The sequence below is a fragment of the Hemicordylus capensis genome, chromosome 4 (assembly GCF_027244095.1).
Source record: "Hemicordylus capensis ecotype Gifberg chromosome 4, rHemCap1.1.pri, whole genome shotgun sequence".
In the NCBI taxonomy this organism is placed as follows: Eukaryota; Metazoa; Chordata; class Lepidosauria; order Squamata; family Cordylidae; genus Hemicordylus; species Hemicordylus capensis.
Window position 1 is genome coordinate 76,346,744 of NC_069660.1, and position 22,216 is coordinate 76,368,959.

General features: G+C 42.6%; 2 protein-coding genes and 1 long non-coding RNA gene across 15 annotated transcripts in view; 2 read left to right on the forward strand and 1 right to left on the reverse strand.

Moving 5' to 3' along the window:
- Positions 1–306: 306 nt before the first annotated feature.
- OARD1 (O-acyl-ADP-ribose deacylase 1) lies at positions 307–12,147 on the reverse strand. Of its 5 annotated transcripts, none has more exons than XM_053244005.1 (6): positions 12,049–12,147; positions 11,224–11,302; positions 6,074–6,218; positions 3,646–3,704; positions 2,581–2,693; positions 307–827 (listed from the first exon to the last, which is right to left on the reverse strand). In XM_053244005.1, exons 2-6 carry the CDS (start codon positions 11,254–11,256, stop codon positions 725–727), a joined length of 453 nt encoding a protein of 150 aa, XP_053099980.1. In that variant the 5' UTR covers positions 11,257–11,302; positions 12,049–12,147; the 3' UTR covers positions 307–724. The 5 variants fall into 5 exon arrangements, with proteins under 5 accessions (XP_053099980.1, XP_053099976.1, XP_053099979.1 ...); XM_053244001.1 differs by having other exon boundaries at positions 11,934–12,073; XM_053244004.1 differs by lacking the exon at positions 12,049–12,147 and adding an exon at positions 11,767–11,924.
- Positions 8,123–11,411, forward strand: LOC128322553 (uncharacterized). The gene is made up of 3 exons (XR_008305776.1): positions 8,123–8,205; positions 10,560–10,618; positions 11,241–11,411. It is a non-coding gene; the product is annotated as an uncharacterized LOC128322553 (long non-coding RNA).
- NFYA (nuclear transcription factor Y subunit alpha) overlaps positions 12,132–22,216 on the forward strand; it is a 48,043-nt gene continuing 37,958 nt past the window's right edge. For 5 of the 9 annotated variants that reach the window (XM_053243991.1, XM_053243996.1, XM_053243995.1 and 2 more), the window contains exon 1: positions 12,132–12,278. The gene's annotated coding sequence lies outside the window, so the exon portion shown is untranslated. The other 4 variants (XM_053243992.1, XM_053243998.1, XM_053243994.1 and 1 more) reach the window with 3 other exon arrangements.

Below are 22,216 nucleotides of genomic sequence, written 5' to 3' on the forward strand. Positions count from 1 at the left end.
GTACTGCGAGATAAAGCTGCAGAAGAAGAAAAGGCTACAATCTGGCAAGACCTGGAAAAATTCTATATTAAACATTGTGGACCCCTTAAGGAAGAGGGCTTTTAGCAGTTATCAAATTATGCTATTTAGTACTGATTTATTTAACAATATCTGTTCTTTGAAATAAATGGCCTAAACACAATGGTTCTGCATACACACCAATGTGCACACAGAGTTCCTGCATATGCAGAACTTCAACAGTGAAACCGTGTGTGCAAATAAGAACTTGCATGTGTGCAAAGGGAGCTTCAAAAAAATTATAATGCATTTGTTTGAAAAAGATATTTTATTTATGCAAAAGTAAAGAAGAAAATCTGGGGTTTTTTAAACTGAGCATATATAACAAATTTGTCACTCCATAGTTTTATACCTTATTTTGAAACACAAGACTACATGGCAAGAAGTATCAGATTAACCAAAATACAGCAACACAAAAAGGTGTTTTTGTTTATTACTAGTAGCTTCATCTGCAGAATGGAGGACAGACTTCTGGCTTGACAGAGTATCCCTGAAAGACATAACTCTAAATTTCTGCAAAACACTGTCTATGATTGGGCATTAGCAATTGTGAAAACATGTCTGGAAGCAGAGGGAAATAATTCCATCACCTTCTCCCACGTCATTTACAAGCAGAGAATACAACAAATAGGAAAACAAGACAATCATCTCAAGAATGCTACCTTAATTATAGGGTGTACACTGTAATTTTAACATCTGTATCCTGAAATACTTCTTCAAGTATTGCTGAGACTTTACTCCAATCCAGGCGGTCGAGTCCACATCCAATCCTGGAGGATAAAGGGTCAAAGTGTCTGGGGCATTATTCCTTGAAATTTACAGAAACTACACAGGCCCCCAAACAAGTACAAATCAAATTGTCACAGCACAGCCCTACATATCAGGTAAGACTGTGATACTACTGCTAGTCTCATATACACATTCACAACTTGATTCATCCTAAGGATGGAATCTAAAATCTCTCACTTTAGCAGCATAATCACAATCACATTTACACTGCAATCTTTTCCACCGATTGGATTTACCTTCAGATAAACACGCTCAGTATTGCGACTCTAGTCTCACATTGGAAATGTGAAACTCTTAGTCTCACACTGTGCAAATGCCATCACAAAATGCATCTAGTTCTGTCAGTCATGGATTGATGTTCATTGAGCATATGACCCACTTCTGACATCATGGCCAAATGGGCTTTATGCTTGTGCACTCCCTTCTTTTCTTGCATGCTCTGATTTCCTCCTTCCTGGTTTGTAGTAACTACTATTTGCAATGTCACCTGAAGTGGGCAAATCATAATTTCAGTTCAGACATCATAAACTACAATTACTGCAAACCAGGAAATGAGGGAGAAAATCAGAAAATGGAAGGAGAAAATAGAGAATGCAAACTCAAAGCAGGATTACAACAGCTGAGCCCTTTGGGGACAGGGATCCATCTTATTTATTATTTCTCTGTGTAAACCACCCTGAGCCATTTTTGGAAGGGCAGTATAGAAATCAAACAAACAAACAAACAAATAATAAAAACCAGGGTTTCAGCATAATGTTAGTTATTGCATGCAACATTTAAAAATGCATATTACCTATGACCCTCAAAACGACTGTAGAATACATATTCAACTACTAGAAAGTCCACAAGGTAAGACAGACACATTATTGGCATATTAGAAATAGTGGCTGACATCCAGAGAAATATTTTGCGTGCTGAAAAATGGTTCACTGGTGCACAACGGGCAAAGGGCAATTTTTGCAAGTCTCCCCTTTCCTCTGCAGCCTACTGTACCTCCCAAAAATATGTCTCTGAGGTTTGCAGAATTCTCAGGGACATATTTTTGGGAGGCATTGTAGACTGAAGATGGCAAGTGTGTGCAACTTTAGTGTCAGCCCCCAAAGTCTAAATTCCTCATCAGAGCATCAATATAACTCTCCAGGCTTTAGCTGTAATAAACTAAAAACATTATCAGTTTGCTTTGTTTTCCACAGCACTTTTATCAACCATAGTGGTAGTGGTAGTTAGAAAACAGCACTTCCAAATTAGAACACATTTGCTCCAACACTCAGTGTTATGTGCTGATATCAATTAAGTTTTATTTTCTACTTCAAAACTTGAAGGAAAACAGCAAAGATCTTTCCCTCTTCACAAACATTTGTACCATATATAACAAATACAGAATTATTGTAATCACCTAAAAGCTAGTATCTAGATGTTCCAAGTAGCTACTTTTTATATAGCATTAAATTCTACCCCCCCCAAAAAAAATATACACACACATACTAACTAACTTTTGGCTGTTTGGGGTTTAATAAGAACATAAGAACAGCCATGCTGGATCAGGCCCAAGGCCCATCTAGTTCAGCATCCTGTTTCACACAGTGCCCACCACTGTGTTTACTGTGAAACTTTGTGCATTCCAGTTCCGCTGACAAAAATAAGGATTTGAAGATCTTCAATTAATAATATAAAGCCACTTTATGCATTCATATCAAAACAGAGCAGCAATTTTTCAATATCAAATCCACTTACTTGGGCATAGAAATGTGAGTTACATCATTCTTCAGACCATGGAATTTCATAGCTTCTAAACTCTTATGTAGATTGTCATATGTAGGCTTATGAAAATATTTGGGTTTTGTAATCTAAACACAAGCGTAAGATCAAATGTAGTTTAGTCACAGTTAGACTAGACTCCTGTTCACATATATATTCTACTTAGAAGTACATCCCATTGAATTCAATGGCACAACTCTATACATGTTTACTTGAATGTAAACCCTGCTGAGTTCAATGGGGCTTTATTCCAAGTAAATATGCAATGGACTGCAGACTCAGGCTCTATTCACGCATATTTAGGATTCATATAGAACAACAAACAAACAACATAAATACATTATCCTAGATCTCTTCATCTGACTATAAAGAAAAAGAAAATGTTTGTATTTGCCATAATTTGGACATTCAGATTGCAGTCTTGATCTATGCAAATATGTAAACAGATATTTAAAAGTAAAGTATCATTCTTCAAGTACACAGGTGCTTACAGGGTTCATTCTAAAACAATATCAACCTAAATATGGTCAGCATGCCAATCTCCTCCAAGAAGGCAAAGCTGTCCCTCTGAACAGATTACTTCAGACAAGTATAGCAAGAACATGTGAATCTTATACTCCACTGATAAAATGTTTTACTTGGAAGAAGTCCCGTTGGTTTTAATGAACTCTAATAAATTGCTTGGACATGAGCTGCAAGTCCCCTTGAATACTTCATGGTCTTGAATCACTTCATGTTTTCTGTTAAGATCTCAAGCAAAAATTCTAACTGTATAAATATAAATACATGATGGCACAGACAACATTGATACTTGCTAGACTAAAGAGTATATGTAGGCCATCCCAGAAGCACTCAACATCATTATCATATGAGTTTTATGTACATGTAAACTAATTGTTAGTTCTGATGTTGCAGCAAGATCAGTTGGCAAATATGAGAGTACCCTTCATAAATTAAGATGCAGAAATGCTAAGTGTAGAAACATCTCCCTGCTGAAACCAGTTTATGAGTCCAAAACTCTACTAAATTCCCTACTCTTACCAGATAGTACACATATCGGTTCTCTCTCTTCAGAACAGCTGCCTCTCCAGTCTTCTTTTCTAAAGCAGAAGTGAAAATGAAGTTAAAACATTACAATGCATTAATGATCTTGTAGATCAGGGTAGAAATGTAAATTATTCCTCAACAGATTTTAAATTATGTTCTGCTGCAGCAACAAGTGACATACTGTTCCAATGTAACATCCAATACTATAGAGATACAAGTCTGTGAAATTATGTGTAGATATGAAACAATTTTCCTTAAGTGGCTTGTTTGGAGACTCGTTCAGGATCCTATGAGGGTTTGGAGGAAAGGTTAAAAATTTGCTAAAAATCACCTGCTTGCCCATTTGAGTTGGGTGGTAGGTAGCACCCATCATGCCCTACCACCCAACCCACTTTGGTGTCCCTAGGAACTACCCATGGGGAACAATGGAGTGTTTTGAGTTTCCCCATTGTTTCCTATGGCCAAAAAACTTGAAACATTTTAAATTTTGTTCCATCGAAACAACTAGTTGGAACGCGCTGTTTCGATTAAACGTTTTGGCCATCTGCATTTTATTTCGAGCTCAAAACAAAAGACGAAAATTGTTTCATGCACATCCCTAGTATGCACCCCACAAAACATATACATTCAATATAAAAATAGCAACTCGTGATTCCTGCCCCATCAGTAGAGTCCTTTGAAGTCACAGGCACATAGTATAGGATGGTTAATTCAGAAGGTCAGTACCTCCATAATTTACTGTTGGGTGGTTTCTGTAACACTTTCTTCGATATACTGTTCCTGGGTAACTCAAAATGTTCCTAGCTTTCTAATATTAGAACACATCTTGGCTTCCACAAAATCACCCATGGGTGTGTGAGCAGCTTGATGACCCAAGCCAGGAATATGTGGAGGTGGAACAAACCATAATCTCTGCATGGGGGTGGACATGCAGCTGCTACAGGCACAACTGTAGTAGCTAAAACAAAGAAAGGCTACTGCAATTGTGTGGATCACAAATAATCATATGTCTCCTCCCCAACATGGAACCACCAGTTCATAAACCTAACACCTTCACATGATCTTAGCTGAGACAAAAAAAGGGCAGATAAAAATCAAGGATTTAAATAAAATTAAATCAGATTTTAAAAGTTTAAAGCAATTTGTTAAAAAAAAAATCAACCTAGGTCAAATATATTGTCATGAATATAAATTATAACTTTGAGTTATATTCTATGAACATATTTGTTAAAAAGTACATGGAGATGAGAGATAGCAGACATCAGTCTAATTCTGCGGATGGTGTATGTGCACACACATAATCAATCCCTTACCTCTCTCTAAAAATGCGAAGTCAAAGAAGGTTAATGAATAGAGGATTTGAGGGGATGAATTAGATCTGAGCAGAGGAGAGGTCTGGATATAAATGCAGGGCATGGGGAGAGGAACAGGAAGTGAAACAAAAAGTGAGCAGAACATATTTCTGCAGCCCTGAGAAAACTTATTCTGAGTGTACCTTCCATTAAAGAAGGGAAAAACCTGTCATGGCAGCAGGCCATAAAAGAAACCCCATTTAGGAGTATTTTAATGAAGTTCCTGTTATTGTGGGTAAGACAGACAGGCATGCAAGCAAAAAACAAACAGAGCAACAAAGAAATGCAATGCCTGGTTGCCTGAATGAAACAGCCTAATGAGAAGTGCTCCTGCTCTGAAGATACTGAAGGAAGTTGTCTGAACATCCGAGTGTGTTTCTCTTCTGGTACTAAATAAAATGACCAAATCATCATCCCATTTTTTTGATGAAAATTAATTTTAAAAAATTCAAAATGAGTAATTGTTTTATAATGTATCGTGTGTACCTAGGTTCTAAAAATGACATCTACATCTATCTCTGAGCAGTGATGAATATGTATCAAGGTTATATCAGACATGAAATAGAATCTTCCTGACTACTGATTTAAAACCATTAAATTCAAGTCTTCCTGAGAAGTGATTTAAATCAATTTGATTTAAATCAAATCCGCTCTGGTCACAAACCAACCACCAGCCCTGTGCACTTTCAAGGGCAATTGTGTGAGGGCCAAGAGACAGCTGATCTAGGCCCCAGACTTGCAATGACACACATTGCTGGTGAGACATCAGAAAACATAAGCTTATGCACTGCACACATATACAGAAACAGAACCATAAAAGTCATTTTTGAGTAAAGCTAATGAGACTACCTATTTAAATATCTACATTTGCATTTGCAGGATCAGAACCCAACATTTATCATCAGAATATTCAGTAATGTTTTCAAGGGTCTGATATCAGATTTGCCAATATTATTTTAAACTATTGTACATAATCCAAGGTGTCAGATGATTTTAAAATATAATGAGAACCTAGAGTCTACATTTTCTGTTCCATAAGTGGCTCTAGCTGCAACTGCCTCCTCACTTACTCTGATTTAAGAGTTCCTGAACACCGCCAAACCTTTTCTTAAAAATGGCAGCTACACCAGCACCCATTCGACAATCCTCACTGATGCAGTGAGCCAACGAGTCTGTTTCAGGACAAGTAAAAAGATCTCCCTTAATGTAACTGATCTAGTTGGAAAAACAGAAAACACAAGTATTGAATGACAGAAAATGCATTTACAGTACATTCAAAGAAACAGCATAAGGCAACTTTCAGTGTCAAAGTGTACTGCAACCTAAAGACACTGACAATTTCATTTAACAAACATGTTCTTACATATGTTTACCCAGAAGTAACTCCCACTGGCTGACATCCTGACTAATGTAGCATGTGCACTTTGCAGGACTCCAAGTGCACAAAGGGAACCCTCGTACAACTCCCCCTTCCCCGCTGTGCGCACACTGCTGTGCAAGAGCAGTGAGATTTCTAGGAGCTGCTCTCAATCCAGGAAGGCTCTGCAAGATGGAAACACATTGCTGGCCCTAAATTGTCCCACTATTGAGCTATAACAACTTGTGAAGCATAAGAATTGAGCTCATAAGTTATTTAGACCCATTTCAAACTGAGTGGGCTATGTGGTGGAGACTGCATTGGTTGATGGATGATCTCCAACAAGGCATTGACAGAGGGAGTGTAATCTATTGATCCTTTTGGATCTCTTGATGGCTTTCAATACCATCAACCATGGTATCCTTCTGGATCGCCTGAAGGAGTTGGGATTGGGTGGCACCGTTTTATAGTGGTTCTGTTCCTATCTCCCTGGCAGATTCCAGATGGTATCATTTGGAGACAGTTGCTCCACAAAGCAGGAGTTAATGTACAGAGTTCCGCAAGGCTCCATACTGTCTCCAATGCTTTTAAACATCTACATGAAACTGCTGGGAGAAATCATTAGGTGCAGGGCATTATCAATATGCTGACGACACCCAACTCTATTTCTCCATATCAACTTCATTTGGCAATGGCATAACTTCCTTAATGCCTGCCAGGAGACAGTAACAGGCTGAATGAGGGATAACAAACAAATTGAATCCAAATAAGATGGAGGAATTGACTGTAGAACCAGCCACTTACTGGCACAGCAGGGAAACAACCTGCCTAAAGAGCAGGAGGCTGTTGGTTCGAATTCTTGAGGGTGTGTTTCTCAGAATATGGGAAACTCCTGTATTGGGCAACAGCGATATAGGAAGGTGCTGAAAGGCATCATCTCATACTGCATGGGAGGAGGGAATGGTAAACCACTCCTGTATTCTGCCAAGAAAACCACATAGCTCTGTGGTCGCCAAGAGTCGACACCGACTTGACGGCACAACCTTTATTGACTGCAGAGGGTCAGAAATCGAGAGATGGTTTAGATCTGCCTGTTCTTTCTGGGGGAGTGTAACCCCATTCAAAACAAGTACATAGCTTGGGAGTGCTCCTGGATCCAAACTCTGTCTATTCTCTCAGGTTGAGGCAACAGCCAGGAGTGCTTTTTAGGAGAAAAATGACCTTAACACAGTAGTACATATCCTGGTAATCTCCAGGCTTGACTACTGTAATGCTCTCCACATGGGAGAAATACAAAGTGCTGGTTATTACCTATAAAGTAGAGGTAGCTCATCAGTAAGATCAGGAGAGGAGGGGCTGGGCGGGGCTAGGCTGGGCCCCTCCCTGCCCACCAAGCAAACAAAACAAGCAACAAGAGAAACTCACACTTACCAGTACAGACAGGCAGCAAATCCTCCAAAGCACAGAGCTTCCTTCAGCTGCTCCTCCTTGCCTTGGTCTTATTGGCTGGAACAGCCTGCTAATCAAGCTGTTCCAGCCAGTCTCATTCCTAGGGGGCACCGGCCTGGCATCAACCACTCCTGGAACACAAAAATAGGTAGAAAATACAGCCCCGTGAAGCCACCAGGTAGTGTATTTTAACCCATTTTTTAAAAAAAAATTCCTGGAGTGATCAATGCCAGTCCAGCAACCCCTAGGAATCAGACTGGCTGGAACAGCTTGATAAGCAGGCTGTTCCAGCCAATAAGACCAAGGAAGGAAGGAAGCAACAGGCAATGGGGCAGAGGGTATGGAGGAAGCTCCATGCTTTGGAGGATTTGCTGCTGATCTGTTTTAGTTTCTCTGGTAGCTTGTTTTGTTTGTTTCAGGGGGGGGGGAGATGCAAGCCATGGTTATCTTCCCCTGAGTTCTCTTTTCTATCCCTCTCTCTTTTACCCCTGCCCCTCTTTTTTTGCTCTCTGCTTTCTATCTTTTGGCCCCTGCTTTCTGCTTCCTCCTCCTTTTTGCCTTCTGGCCCGTTTTCTCCCCCATTTCTGGTTTCTGCCTTTTGCCTTGCTTTCTGCTTCCCCATTTCTGATTTATTCTTTTTGCCTCTGTTTTTCTGCTTTCCTCCATGTCGGCAGGCTTTCTCCCCAATCACGGAAGAAAGAATGGGAGGGGGAGCTCCTGCCTTTGCAACCTGTGGGCTCTCCTCTGCCCCCCCCCCCCCCGAGCCCTAGTGCCCACCAGCCGCCACTGCTATAAAGCCCTTAATAGCTTGGGTCTAGGGTATTTAAGAGAGTGCTTCCTTTGTCACGAACTCTCCCGCCTATTCAGATCATCTGGGGAAATCCAGATACAGCTATCACCCGCTCATTTGGTGGCTATTTGGGACTGGGCCTTCTCTGTGGTTGCCCCGAGGCTCTATAATGCACTTCCTGTTAAAAGCAGAGTTTCTTCATCTCTGTTTTTAAAGACTCTTAAGATGCACTTGTTTTCTCAGGCTTTTAACTAATTTTATATAGTAATTATTTTAATTTTATCCTATTTTTATATTTGTTGTATTTTTACGTATGTACACCATACACCTAGGGATGCACATGTCAGGTAGTATAGAAATATGATAAAAAAATAAATGCTATGGAATAGACTGTCTATCCAACCAACCATTATAATCCTAGAGCTTTTGGCTTGGAGCTGGTAATGGGGCAGAAATCACCCCCACAGTTGCCCTGAACTTCAGAGGTCACAGTGCAACTACAGTTAAGATCCCCAACCCCTTCTCCGGACCTAAGCTGAAGAACAACTGACAGCAGTATTACAGCAAAGGTAAAGGGAGTTCCGATTGCCCACATAAATGGCAATTAAGCAGTTTAATTAAAAGAAAACTATCAGCAATTATTAATTTATCTATTACACAAAAATACCAGTTGTATATTTTGTTAACACAAAAGGCATATGAGTGGATGTTGTTTTAAAAATTAAATTGTATAGGACCCAAGTTATACCATCATTAATTATGATTTTCAGCAAATCATTAGCTAAGATTTATTTATTGTTAAATTTATACCCCGCCTTTCATTAAGAAAATCCCAAGGCAGCTCACAATAAAATTTAAAAACAAGATTACAAAAAAGACACATTAAAACATTGAGCTAAAAAATATAAAAACAAATCTGATTTTAAAAAATAATTAAAACACAAGCATAAAAACAGCACAAAACAACAAGAAGCAGCAGCAGAGACAATCATATAAAAGCCTGGGTAAAAAGCCACGATTCAACTTTCCTTCTAAAAACTGTGATGAAGACTGAGGAGCGGATACCCAACGGGGGAGCATTCCAGTCTGGGGGCAGCAACAGAGAAGGCCCTGTTCCAACTGCACGACAATCTAGCCTCCCTCATTGTCGGCACCCGGAGCAGAGCACCCTCAGATGACCCCGTCAAGCGGGCAGCAACCCTTGGGAGCAGGTGGTCCCTCAGATACCCTGGGCCCAAACCATTAAGGGCTTTAAAGGTCAAAATCAGCACCTTGAACTGGATCCGGAAACGAACTGGCATCCAGTGCAGCTTTTTCAGAATGGGTGTGATGTGCTCCCACCAGGCAGCTCCAGATAAAACCCTAGCTGCCACATTCTGCACTAGCTGTAGTTTCTGGATATACATCAAGGGCAGCCCCACGTAGAGCGTGTTACAGTAATCCAGCCGTGATGTGACTAAGGCATGGGTAACTGTGGCCAGAACTGCCTTCTCGAGAAAGGGACGCAGCTATTCATCAACAGTCAGGTGTCACAGCAAGTTACCCTTCCACAAGGATTTAGGCTTCCTAAGGGATTCCCCAGTATTGCTATTCTTGTTCAATAAGCATATCGAAATATTGACAATTACTGTAAGAGCAGATGTCAAATTTAGAAGAGTATTAAGGTCGATAGCATGGTTAAAATCATTGTATATGTGAATGAGGCAGTGCTCTCATTCAGGAATCTGACATTAATATATACTTAAAGGATAAACTATCAGAGTTTGATATTATATCAAGATAGTAAATTAAATAAGATAAATTTATGAGCATAAATATAGATGACCAATCTATACATGTAAAATTACTATAAAAATAGATAAGGAAATGGGCAAGGGATGAGCTTTTAAGAGTGTGGAGGATGCAAGCGTAAAAATGAAGATGTGAGCAAGTTTGTCTTTGTTTCTACCTTTACCACCAGGTCTTTTTAATGACACGTAGAGGAACAGTCTTTTTAATCAGAAGCTTCAGGCCATGTTGGTAAGTGAATTCACTTAATTGTTAGTAAGTGAATACATTAAGAGGAAATACTAAATTAGATTCTATTTTCTCAGCAATATTAGACAACTGGTATGTGAACAGTTTTCTGGCAGCCCAGTAGGTGGCTTTCAAACAACTCCGAACGTAGTTCTTAGGATCCAAGCCTTTATAGCTCTTTTATCGTAAGGGTGAAAGGGAAAGAAACGGAACTGGAAGAAGCTCTCTCGCTGCTTTCGAGGCAATGCTGTCTTACGTGTTCTTCTGAACACGATCAGTGGCAGACTACAGACGTTTAGAAAACAGTAAACCAAAGCAGAACTCAATGGTTTAACATTCTTTACTGCCGGGTAGCAAGGTGGAAGAGATCCTAAGCAAAAAGTTCGTTGAGCAAACTTTATGAATATATTCCCTTAAGATTCAGAACCATAACCTCTGCTTTCTGCACACAAAAAATAGATTCCAACAAGTCTCCCCACATCATCACTACAAAATACCACGATTAGAATAAAATATATCCTGCCTCCTAAGAAAACTAGACAAGTCAAGAACGTCTGCAAAACTGCATTACAACATAATAAATAAGTAAACAGTACTCCACTACGCACTCTTTCTTCTTTTGTAGGCTGGGCGCTAGCCATGACAAACGTGGATTTTTTCAGGATTGCTTCAGATCAGATGCAAGAACTGGAAAGGAATACAGTACTCATATTCATACTAGAAAAACGTTAAAATAAAAGGAAATGAAGCGTGTAAAAAGAAATATTTTCTTTTTCCAATGGTCTTTGAAAAAGATAGCTGCAGCCCCAGAACAATAAATACGAATCAGGAGACGGAAAGCGCCTTAGTAGCTTTGAAAATATTCCTGGGGAAAAGATATTTTGTCTTTTAATTTCTGGGTCTTTTTAATACACTGCAGCCATACTCCCAAAGGCTTCCCAACAAAGTTTGTGTCTACGCCATTCTGTGATGATAAGGAGTAACCTCGTGAAAAGGGCGTCTGGAAACCCTGTTTCCAGCATGCGTGGTAACAGCTGTACTACTAGGCGCCTAAAGAATGCAACGCGTCCGTCCAATCGCCTGCTTTCAAAACAGAGGACTTCGCCTCCCGGTCTCTGCAAGCCAGCTCTGTGGAAGACCAGCAACGCTACCTCCTCCCACGCAGAACAGGCAAGGGCAAAGCCCCGGTCTCTGTGTCGGGTATCCTAGTTTTTCCCAAACGAGAATCCCCAAAATGGCAACCACCAGGTGGGGCCTTCTGGATAGAAGCCTCTATGGTTTCCTATTCAGAAGCCGAAGGGAAGGAGAACTACCGTACCGTTGGAAAAAAAGTAACCAAATAAATAAATAAATAACCCGGGGCTGCACATGCGTAGACAAGCTTCCTAACGAGTAGGCTTGAAAAAGAGAAGAAGCGACCGATAAGCACGCACGGGAGTTCTAAGAGCCCGAGCGCATGCGCACAGAGTTTCAAATGAGCGCAAGCTTCGGCGGGAGGAGCTCTTCTGCGGCGCCTGCGCGGTAGCATCCTCGTCTTCTCTTTGTTGGGCGTCGGGGGTTGGGCGCCATTTTGCGCGGCGGCTGAGTGGAGGCGCTGATTGGGTTTCGGGGACCGGTGGCGGAGCCAATCAGAGCGGGACCCGAACCGGGGGAGCAAGGCACGGTGAGTGCGAGCAGCCAATATGGAGCCCCCGAGCGCCGGCCCGAGAGCCGGGATTGGCGGGGCCGAGTGGCCAGTCAGAAGGCCGCGCGCGGGGCTAGGGCTGGGCGAGTGCTGGGGCAAGCGAGTGGCTATGGCCCGTTGGGTGCCCGGGCTCTATGTTGAAGCGGGAGGGGTGGCCAACGCGACGAGGGGGAGCTGGGTGGGCCACCATCCAGAGAAAAGCACGAGTAGGGGTTCGTGCCGGTCCTCAACTGGCACGGCGTCCTCGTGGTTTCCGGGGAGAATGAGAAATGTGTTTTTGTGGACCCCGCTGGGGGGGGGGCGAAGTTGTTCAGGAGGACAACGGGGGAACTTCCCCGGGCCGCTCCCTGTAGAAAGGCTACCTTATGGGGGCGGCCTTCCTGTCAGGGACCAGTGGCCGGCCACCTTCATTCTCCAAACGGACACGCATGTGCCCAGCATAGGCTCGTCACCCTGCATGTGTTTGCCCCTGCCCAGCGAGGTCAGTTTTCTTCGGACGCCTTTCAGGACAGCCTGGCTCATGTGGTCTGTAACCGGACGCTGACTGTAGGGCTCAGCGCCTTGTGTAAGCCCTGTCAGTTTCTTCGCCCAATTCTCACCTTTTGTAATAATAAAATTCTCCCCCTCAAACGTTTCTCTTGGACGAGAACGAATACTCCAGGGACTCTTTTCTTTGGGAAATAGAAAACTCTGGCGATAGGGCCTTCCCCTCTCCAAGATACAAAGGCAGGCTTCTCCCCTTATTCGTCATGATAGACTGTGAGGTCTTCATATGCCACAATAATTGGGAATCCGTCCTAGACAAACATTGTTCCTGCTGATCGATGATTGACTCTTGCAGTCAAGTGTAAGACGAGTCAAGTAAGAAGACTGCTTCATACGTTATAAAACTAGCATACATTTCATGTACTAATAGCAAGGGGGACACCTTTATACAAATGGTTCTTAAAAATACATGTTTTTCTTCTCTTGCATTCAGAGGGTTAAATGAAGGCTACCTGTGAATTCAATAATGGGAACTGGCTTTTGGTGCCTTTCCCCATTGCACTTGATTTTAACGATCTTAATATCTTAACCAAATAGTCCATTTTCATATTGTGAGGAGCAGGTTGTGTGAAATATAGGCTTGTAGGGAAATGGCTTTCTCTTTTTTTACATTGAGTTCTGATGTGTGGATTTTTCTATATGGAAGATCTGAGCTAAAAGTCCAGCTGAAATTTTATGGAGTTATTTAGAATATGTTGTATGATTACACAGTGTTGAACCTTAAGTCTCAAAAGCTACTTGCTTTGTGGTCAACTTGACAATTTGAAGAAGTGCATTGTATTAATAGTTTTTGTGATCATTTTAAAAGTGTGTGATAGGCAAGCAAGCTTGAGTTTTTAACTGAATTTGGAAACATCCTTCTTAAACACCTTGCAGAACTGATTGCAGTCATCTCATCAAACTTCTCTGTACCCATGTTTTGCTGATCTTGCATTATCTTAAGAAGTAAAACTTAAAATGCAAGTGACCTGAGCTATGAGGGTAATGGTGATTAGAAAGCACCCATCTTAATAAATCTCTGCCTTAGCAGCATTATTTTGTTGAAAACATGGATGACAAAGCCTGGGCATTGGTATGAAGACTTATACTTGCCAAGTATCCAACTCCTCTTTTTGTCCCCACAAGCTGAATCCAGAGGAAGGGCAGTGCCAGTAGATCTGAAATTAGCTCAGTTGCAGTGTTTTCTGAAAAGTGTATGGTTTGTCCAGCTGTCACTTGATATGGTCCAACTCTATTTTTGTGTTGAATTAAATGCCCTTCCCTCTGGAATAATCATGGGCTTATTAGAATATTTCATGAAGATGGCATAGTCTCCCAACTATACTTTGCAAGTACCCTCTGCTGGAGTTTGGCTGTCCTATCTGCTTTTAGTTGGTAGCAATACATCCCGGGGTGTGTTATATATATTATTGTGTTATATATATTATTGTATTGTATTTGTAGAACTCAAGGACTGAAAGAACTTTGTTTCCCCTGCATGTAAACATTGGAAATACTACTACTAGAAAAGTCAGATACTTATTTCCAACAATGTTGGAAATACTGCTCTTCTTGTATTCAAGAAATCCAACATTTACAGTCACGCCTTACTGTCTTCAGTTTTAGCTCTGCCCCAAAGAACCATATGATTCAGTTATAGTGAGCTTTAGAAAGTGAGTAATTCCCCCAAACCAAAGTCTCACAATTGGTGTAAGCTTCCAAAAATCCGTAACTGGCAAATATCTTTCATTGTAGAAATCTGCAGTTATGCTTCTAAAATAAACTTCTTATACTGAATGTAGTGATGGAGATCATGAAAACCTTTCTTCAAAATATAGGCATAGATATCAAGTTCACAAACTGATTGTGGCTGTCTGTTCTGATGAGCAACACACTTGTAGTGAATATTTGAGTTGCTCACTGGCAGCTGACTTACAGAAGTCCTAAGCATATTTTGCTATGGTTAAAATCTGACAAAAGCATTTGTGTCCAAACTGAACACACTATTCTAATGCATAAAATTATAGATATGGTTCTGGTCTTACTGACTATCACAAATGTGATGCAAATATTGAATGTCTGCAATGTAGAATTTTATACAAAAGCCTGATTTTAAGCTGCTGTTTTGTGGTGTACAGTATCCTGTCAGTGCACCTTTCTGCCCTGAAGTCTTCTACTACTACTACGAATATTTATATATCGCTCTTCAAAGATCTCAACATAGTTTCCATAGAAAATTAAAGTAATACATAAATAAGATGGTTTCCTGTCCCCAAAGGGCTCACAATCTAACAAGAAACATAAGGCAGATGCCAGCAACAGCAACTGAAGGGATGCTGCACTGGGGTGGATAGGGTCAGTTGCTCCCCCGCCTCCCCCCGTTCTAAATATAAGGGAATCGCCACTTTAAAAGGTGTCTCTTTGCTCAGTTAGCAGGAGAAATTGAGTAGGTCTGTAGTAGGTACCCATAAATGAATGTGGCCAATAGGAGCCGGAGGGGTGGAGAGGGGAGGTAACTGCAAAAACCAGTATTTTTTAATATGCATGTTTTTTTCATAACAACATGCATGTAAAATAACTCATTTTACATGCATGTTGGCCTATCTCTTACCCTGTTTTATTTTGCTATTCTCCTTTTGTTATCCAAGAAATAATTAACTTGTAACCAAGTAGAAAAACTATAGCTACATTTTTTTCTCCACTATGTTGGAAAAGCTTATGCAGGTACAATGCAGAAAAAGTTCAGCCAAAATAAAATTAGCTCTCAAACATTTGAGATTAGATAGTAGCATTCTCCAGCTTAAGCATGCCTGTTTTAAGCAATTTAACCTGACCATCCCAAGATAGCTCAAATAGTTGAATCTTGCATTACCTCCAAATGATGCTCAGGTTTGGGCATGTCTCAAACTGTAGCAAAATTCACAGTAGTGAAGTTATCACTCTATCTCAACACTTGCATTTAGATTTCATGCATAATATAATCAAGAGAATTCAGTGAGACATGGGAATGGCAGCAGAAAGGGAGTGGTGACTCAGGCAGGCGTTTATCAACCCCTGCTAACTTGGCAAAGAGGCACCTTTTTAATGTGGTGATTCTCTGTTCTTAGCAGGGGTTGAGTAAGTGCCGCTATCCACCCCCAGCACAGTACCTCCAGTGACTGTTGCTGGTGTTTATCTTGTGTTTCTTTTTAGATTGTGAGCCCTTTGGGGACGGATCCATCTTATTTATTTATGATTATTTTCTGTGTAAACTGCTCTGAGCCGTTTTTGGAAGGGCAGTATAGAAATCAAATAAATAAATAAACTTTCTGCATGGTTGCTCTATGGACTGGTGCTTCCCCTTCATCTCTTGCTGTCTCATCTTTTTCATCCTCTCCCATCAGTGTTTTTGATGTTAGATGTTCTGAGATATCATAATTTTTCATTCATGAGTCCAAGCACTGAGAGGTTACATGCCACTATGTTATTTGCACTTTAGGAGTGTTGCTTAAACATCCATATGTTGTTTCTGTGTGTGCCATGTTGGAAGGTTAGCTTAGGAAGGTCCCTAAAGGATCTTGACTTCTCTTCTGAGAACTAGGAGTTACAGAGAAGCTGAGTTTTCTGCCTTTCCCCCCTCACCATAATCGGAGCCCATCCTAGGATATAGGGTTGTGTACCCAGCATGCCTTAGGCACAGACAAGAGATTATCATAGCAGAATTTCCAGTTAGCAGTAGGAGGAGCCCTAGTTCCTTTCCTTTCCTTTCTTGCTTCAGGCAACAGTGAATAGAGAGAGCTCTTGTACTCGAATACTTTAAGGTTAGCCTCCCTCCCTCCCTTTTCTCTTCCATTGTGAAAGGGTGGGAAGGGAGTCTATTATTTTTATTTGCTCAACAAATTCTAAACAACTTTTTACATTCTCTAATTCGATCCAGTTGGCAGTTAGCCTTTCCTTTTTCATTCTTTTATTTTCACTGTGGACCCATCCCAGGCTGCTGAAGCCCTTTTGGGCTCCATGTCGGAGGGCTCTCCCCCATGGAAGCCCCTTTACCCCTGCCTACACAGCCCCCATGTGGAAAAAAGTGGTCCCTCTCCATTTCCCCGCCCGATCAGGGCACAGTTCCCTCTCTCTCCCTTGCTTCTGTGGCTCACACGGAGACTAATAACCAGCACAAGAAGGCAAAAAAGAAAATGAAGCACACTCTTCTAGCCTCGTCGCAACCTTCATCTAAATCGTGAAAAAAAGAAAAGCAAGCCCCCGATCTCAACTGACTGAACGCCTGCCACTTCAAGCGGTCTGCCAGCAGCACCAACCGCAATGCATTCCATCTACGTGCCTACTCACTCATGCGGGCACAAAAACTGCTCCTTCTTAGACAGGCACCATTTTACTGCCTGCAGCTGAGACGGGCGCCATTTAACCGCCCATGACTACTTTATCTGGCACCATCTTAGGGGAGGGGGAACCAGCGAATCCGTTTCCCCCCGCAGCCCAGCCAGCAACACCAAAGGCTTCCAGTGAGAGGAATCCCATCACAACTGCAATGACCCCACTGGTAACCATGAGTAATGGTGTCACGGGGCTAAATGAGCACGATCTCCTATCTCTGAGGACATGTCCCTTTGGCTTAAAGAATTTATCGCCAGAGAGTTCTGATCTCACCTCCCTTCCCTTCCTCCCACTACTTCCACCCGTTTCCACCAGCCAAAAACATCCTCCCAACCCTTCCTGCCTTCCTCCCCCAACTCTAGCCCAGTTCACAAATCCATTCCAGGAAAGGGAAAGGGGTCGCTTTGTCCCTAGAATTTCCAAGCTTCACAAAAGGAGCCCAGCTTCTTCCTCATCATCTTTGGAGGACCCTCGTATGAAAAGACCCTCCCCCATCCAACCTGTTCCTATCCTATGTTCTGCTCCTCAAACCCCAACAGCACCCCCACCCATCCTGCTCTACATTCTCAGTCATCCTCCAAATCGGAGGAAGGTGAAATATCTGAAGAAGAAATCTCTAACCAGGCTCCTGGCTCTAACCGCCTATTTCAGTAATCTGAATCTGAGGTGCCTATGGCAAAAGCTAGAAGAACCATCAATGCAATAGCTTCTCTGGAAATTCCTATCACCGATCACGGGCTAGATGAGAAAGTGTTTGCATCCACTTCATCTTCCCCTCCCTCAGTCCCTTTCCCTCCACTATTTCACTCAACCATAGTCGCTGAATGGAATACCCCTTTTGCCCATAAAGCTGCTATTCTATTTCCTAACAAACTATACTCATTACCACAAGAGATTGCCACCTTATAAGCTTCCCCGGTGGTAGATGCACCAGTCACTCAACTGGTTTCTGTCAATAAAGAGGGGGAAGAGCAACTAAAGATTCCCGAAGATAAAAAATTAGAGCTTCTTCTCAGGAAAACCCACGACACTTCTGTTACGGTTATAAAAGCCGCCGCAGCGAATTCTATTTTTGCCAGGGCCTCTGTTCTCTGGGCCAAGGAGCTAGCTCAGTTGGTGCCCCGCGAAAACACCAAGCTTTGCCAAGGCATTAATAAAATGGTGAAAGCTGCAGCCTTTATGTCCGACTCAAGCCTTGACTGCATTCAGCATGTATCTTGAGCTATGGTATCCACTGTGGCTGTTAGGAGATGCCTTTGGCTTAAGCATTGGAAGGTAGATTCCAGGCCAAAACTGAACCTAGCATCTAGTCCTTTTAAGGGAACAAAATTGTTTGGGGAATCCCTGGACCCTGTTCTCGTAGAGACACGTGATAAAAAGAAGGCCATGCCTATGGCCAGGACAGACTCACGTAGACAGTTTAATGGTAACCTTTCCTTTCACTCCTTTCAACCCTTCTTCAGGCAACCGGGCTTTTCCTCAGGCATTTCCTTTCATGACAACAGGAACTTCAACACTAGATCAGCAAGACACCCTCAGTGGCAACAACAACAATGCTCCAGGGGAACCTTCCGCCGACACAACAACAGGCAGTTCCAGTCTACCTCCTTCCAACAATGACTCCTCACAGGTCGGGGGCAGGCTTCTAGACTTCTCAGCCTTCTGGACTACAGCCACTTCTGACCGATGGCTGATCTGGACAGTTTCTGAGGGTCTTTCCCTAGAGTTTTCCTCTCTAAATCGCTTCATCACCACCCCGGTTCCCAAGAAACCGGACAAGCATCAATGCATGTTTCAAGCAATCCATCACCTTCTCCAGATAAGGGCAATAGAGTCGGTCCCATTGACAGACTCATGTCAGGGCATATATTCCATTCTATTTTTGGTGCCAAAAAAGGATGGTATATGGAGAGCTGTACTGGACCTAAAGTCCAGTGCATCCTCAAAAGCTCCTTCAGAATGGAATTGCTCAAGACCATCAAAAAGGCGGTAAAGGATCTTGAGTTTCTGGTTTCAGTGGACTTGTTAGAAGTATACCTACACATACCAATCCACCCAGACCATCGACGCTTCCTCAGTTTCTACTTTTTCAACCGGCACATCCAGTACTGTGCAATACCCTTCAAGCTGTTCTCAGCCCCAAGAGTATTCACAAAAGTCATGACAGCCCTGATCAGTGTTCTCTCTAATTTTTTTCCTCTGTGTGCGGAATGAGTTTTGTTCTGGGTGGCACTATCAAGGCTGTGTGTGTGTGTGTGCGCGCGCACGCGTACACACACATACACATCACATCACATGCATTCAGAGTGGGGCCTTCCTGGTTCAATTTGAATGGGATCTAAAATTAACTGAGCGGACAGCAAAAGCTTGTGAGCATGTGCACACACTTTAGAGGGAACACTGGCCCTGATTGCCCACATGCACACACAAGCAATTTGCATTCACTCATTCTTTGACAGCCTCCTGATCCACTCACCATCCTGGCCCCGGGCCCAGAGGGGTGTCCAGAGTACTCTGCACCTACTCCAGACACACGGTTTTACAGTCAATTGGCAGAAGAGCCATCTCCAACCCACCCAGAGGCTTCATCACTTAGGGTCATTTTTGATACTGCCAAGAGTCTGATCTCTCTCCCTACCCAGATCGAAAGGGGAAGATAGTCACCCTAACTTCTACAGTCCTAAACAGTTCCTCAGCGGATCTCATGCAACTGGCCAAGCTCCTGGGTTCCATGATAGCATGTCTGTAGTGTATGCCCTGGGCCAGGTGGCACTCTCACTCCCTACAATGGCATCTACTTCCATACCAGGACCAAATCATAGCTCACTTCTGCATTCACCTACCCCTTCCTCTCTCACTTCGCATGTCCCTGCGTTGGTGGAGATCATCAGCCCTGTCGAAGCGTCTGCCTCTAAGCCCTCCTTCCCGTGTCACCATCACCACGGACACTAGCCTATTAGGCTGGGGAACCCACTGCCTCCATCACTACGCACAGAGCAGATGGCATTCAAGGGAATGAAAGAATTCAGTCAACCTGTTGGAGCTCAGAGACATCCATCTAGCTTACTTCCACCTGCAGGGTTTCAGAGCTGAATGCCTTATCTGTCCACAAGGAACTCTTGTGTTTTTCCAAGAAGAGGTGCTCATCCTCAAGTTAGATCCAACATTTATGCCCAGGGTCAATTCGAGGTTTCATTGATCACAACCGGTGGTTCTACCCTCCTTCTGTCCATCTCTGATACACCCCAAGGAGAAAAGCTGGCACACCATTGATGTAAGGTGAGCTCTTTGAATTTATATCCGTAGGACTAAGCTTTTCAGGAAGACAGATTCTCTCTTCATGTCCTTCCTTCTGGCACTCTGGAAAATAAGGTTTCCAAATCCACACTCTCAAAATGGATCAGAGTCTCCACTTCCCTTGCCTACGAGCCCATGCACATCCCAGTGCCTTCAGGTATCACTGCCGACTAAACCTGGAGCGCCTCTACATCAGCTGCATTCCCAGCTAATCCCTCCCTTCAAACCATCTGTCAGGTGGTGATCTGGTTGTCGGTCACCCCATTCATTAAACATTACAAAATCACCTCCTTTTCATGTAGAGCAAGCTGCAATTGCCCACACTGTTCTCCAACAAATTGTGTAATCTTCCACCTTTTCCCTCCCGAATCCCGTTTTCTATTTCTGATCGGGTATGTCCTATATCCTAGGATGAGCTCCGATTACGGTGGAAAAAGAGACATTGGCTACCTGTGAAGGGTCCTTTTTCACCATAATCGGAGCCCATCCGGCCCTCCTACAGAAGTGTTGAGGCTTCTCCCCTACGGGGATGTGAACTTTGCCTTGCATTTCACAGGTATTGCCAGTAGGGTGGGTGGCGTACAACTCCCAGGGTATCAGTCTTTCCTTTATCTCTCTGTATTTGTTTCCTTTTGTCTTCCCCCTTAGGGGTTGCCTTCTAGTTCTCTCTCCTTGCCATGACATACTTCAGCGCGACAGTCTAGAACTGGGGCTTTAGGGCTCCTCCTCCTACTAACCAGAAATTCTGCTATGATAATCTCCTGTGTGTGCCTGAGGCATGCTGGGTACACAACCTTATATCCTAGGATGGACTCTGATTATGGTGGGGGGAAAACCCTTCACAGGTAAGCCAATGTCTCTTTCTCTTCCCCTTTCAAGTTCACTACAAAACAGGACCCAGAGAAGTAGCACATGTAAGTAGGCTTCAGGGTTTAGCCAAAGGTCTGCCAAGTTTGAGAGAAATCTGAAGCAGATTTCTTTTGACTGCAGTCCCATGTTTTTCACCGTGTGCTTGCTTGGCTTTGACATACAGTTTGTCTTTGACCATATTTGGGTTCCAGATAGCAGCATTGTGGGGGTGGGAAAGCATGCAAGTGTTTAGTCAGAATGGCACTGGAATTTGGATGGGAGGTAGGGAAGGTAGCTTCCAAGTTAACTCGAGAGCAGTAAGAGTTCAAGACCTGGACTCTGTGGTGGTGCGGGAACCCATGATGCTCTTCCCTATACCTGCTTTGCTTCAGTTTTTGTAGGAGCCGGATCATGGACATCTACCTGGTAGTCTGAAGTTTCTGAGTGGCACAAGAAAAAAGCCATGTTGTATAAGAAAAAGAGCAGGATTCGGAAAACATGTATTCCTCTGCTCTCCCCACCGCTTGTTCCCTGCTTCTAAAACATCTGTTTCTGATTAAGGAAGAGCATATTTATGGGTTCATTACTAGCAGACCAGGCTGTACCCATTGAGCAAGGCAGTCCTGAAGAATCCTAATTGCTAATTCCTACCATAAATAGAATTACTGAACAGTCACCTGGTGTCCTTCTACATGTTGCCCTTCGTGTGGTAATTTGGAGCTGTGGCCATTGAATGTTGTCTGTATATGGTGTTCCTTGAAGATCTAGCTTAAGAAAGAATCCTTAGCTCAAGTTGTGTTGTATCATCTTCTAGAGGCAACTTATTCATAATTAAAGCATTGTACATAATCATGTTTAATAGAATGATTTACAGC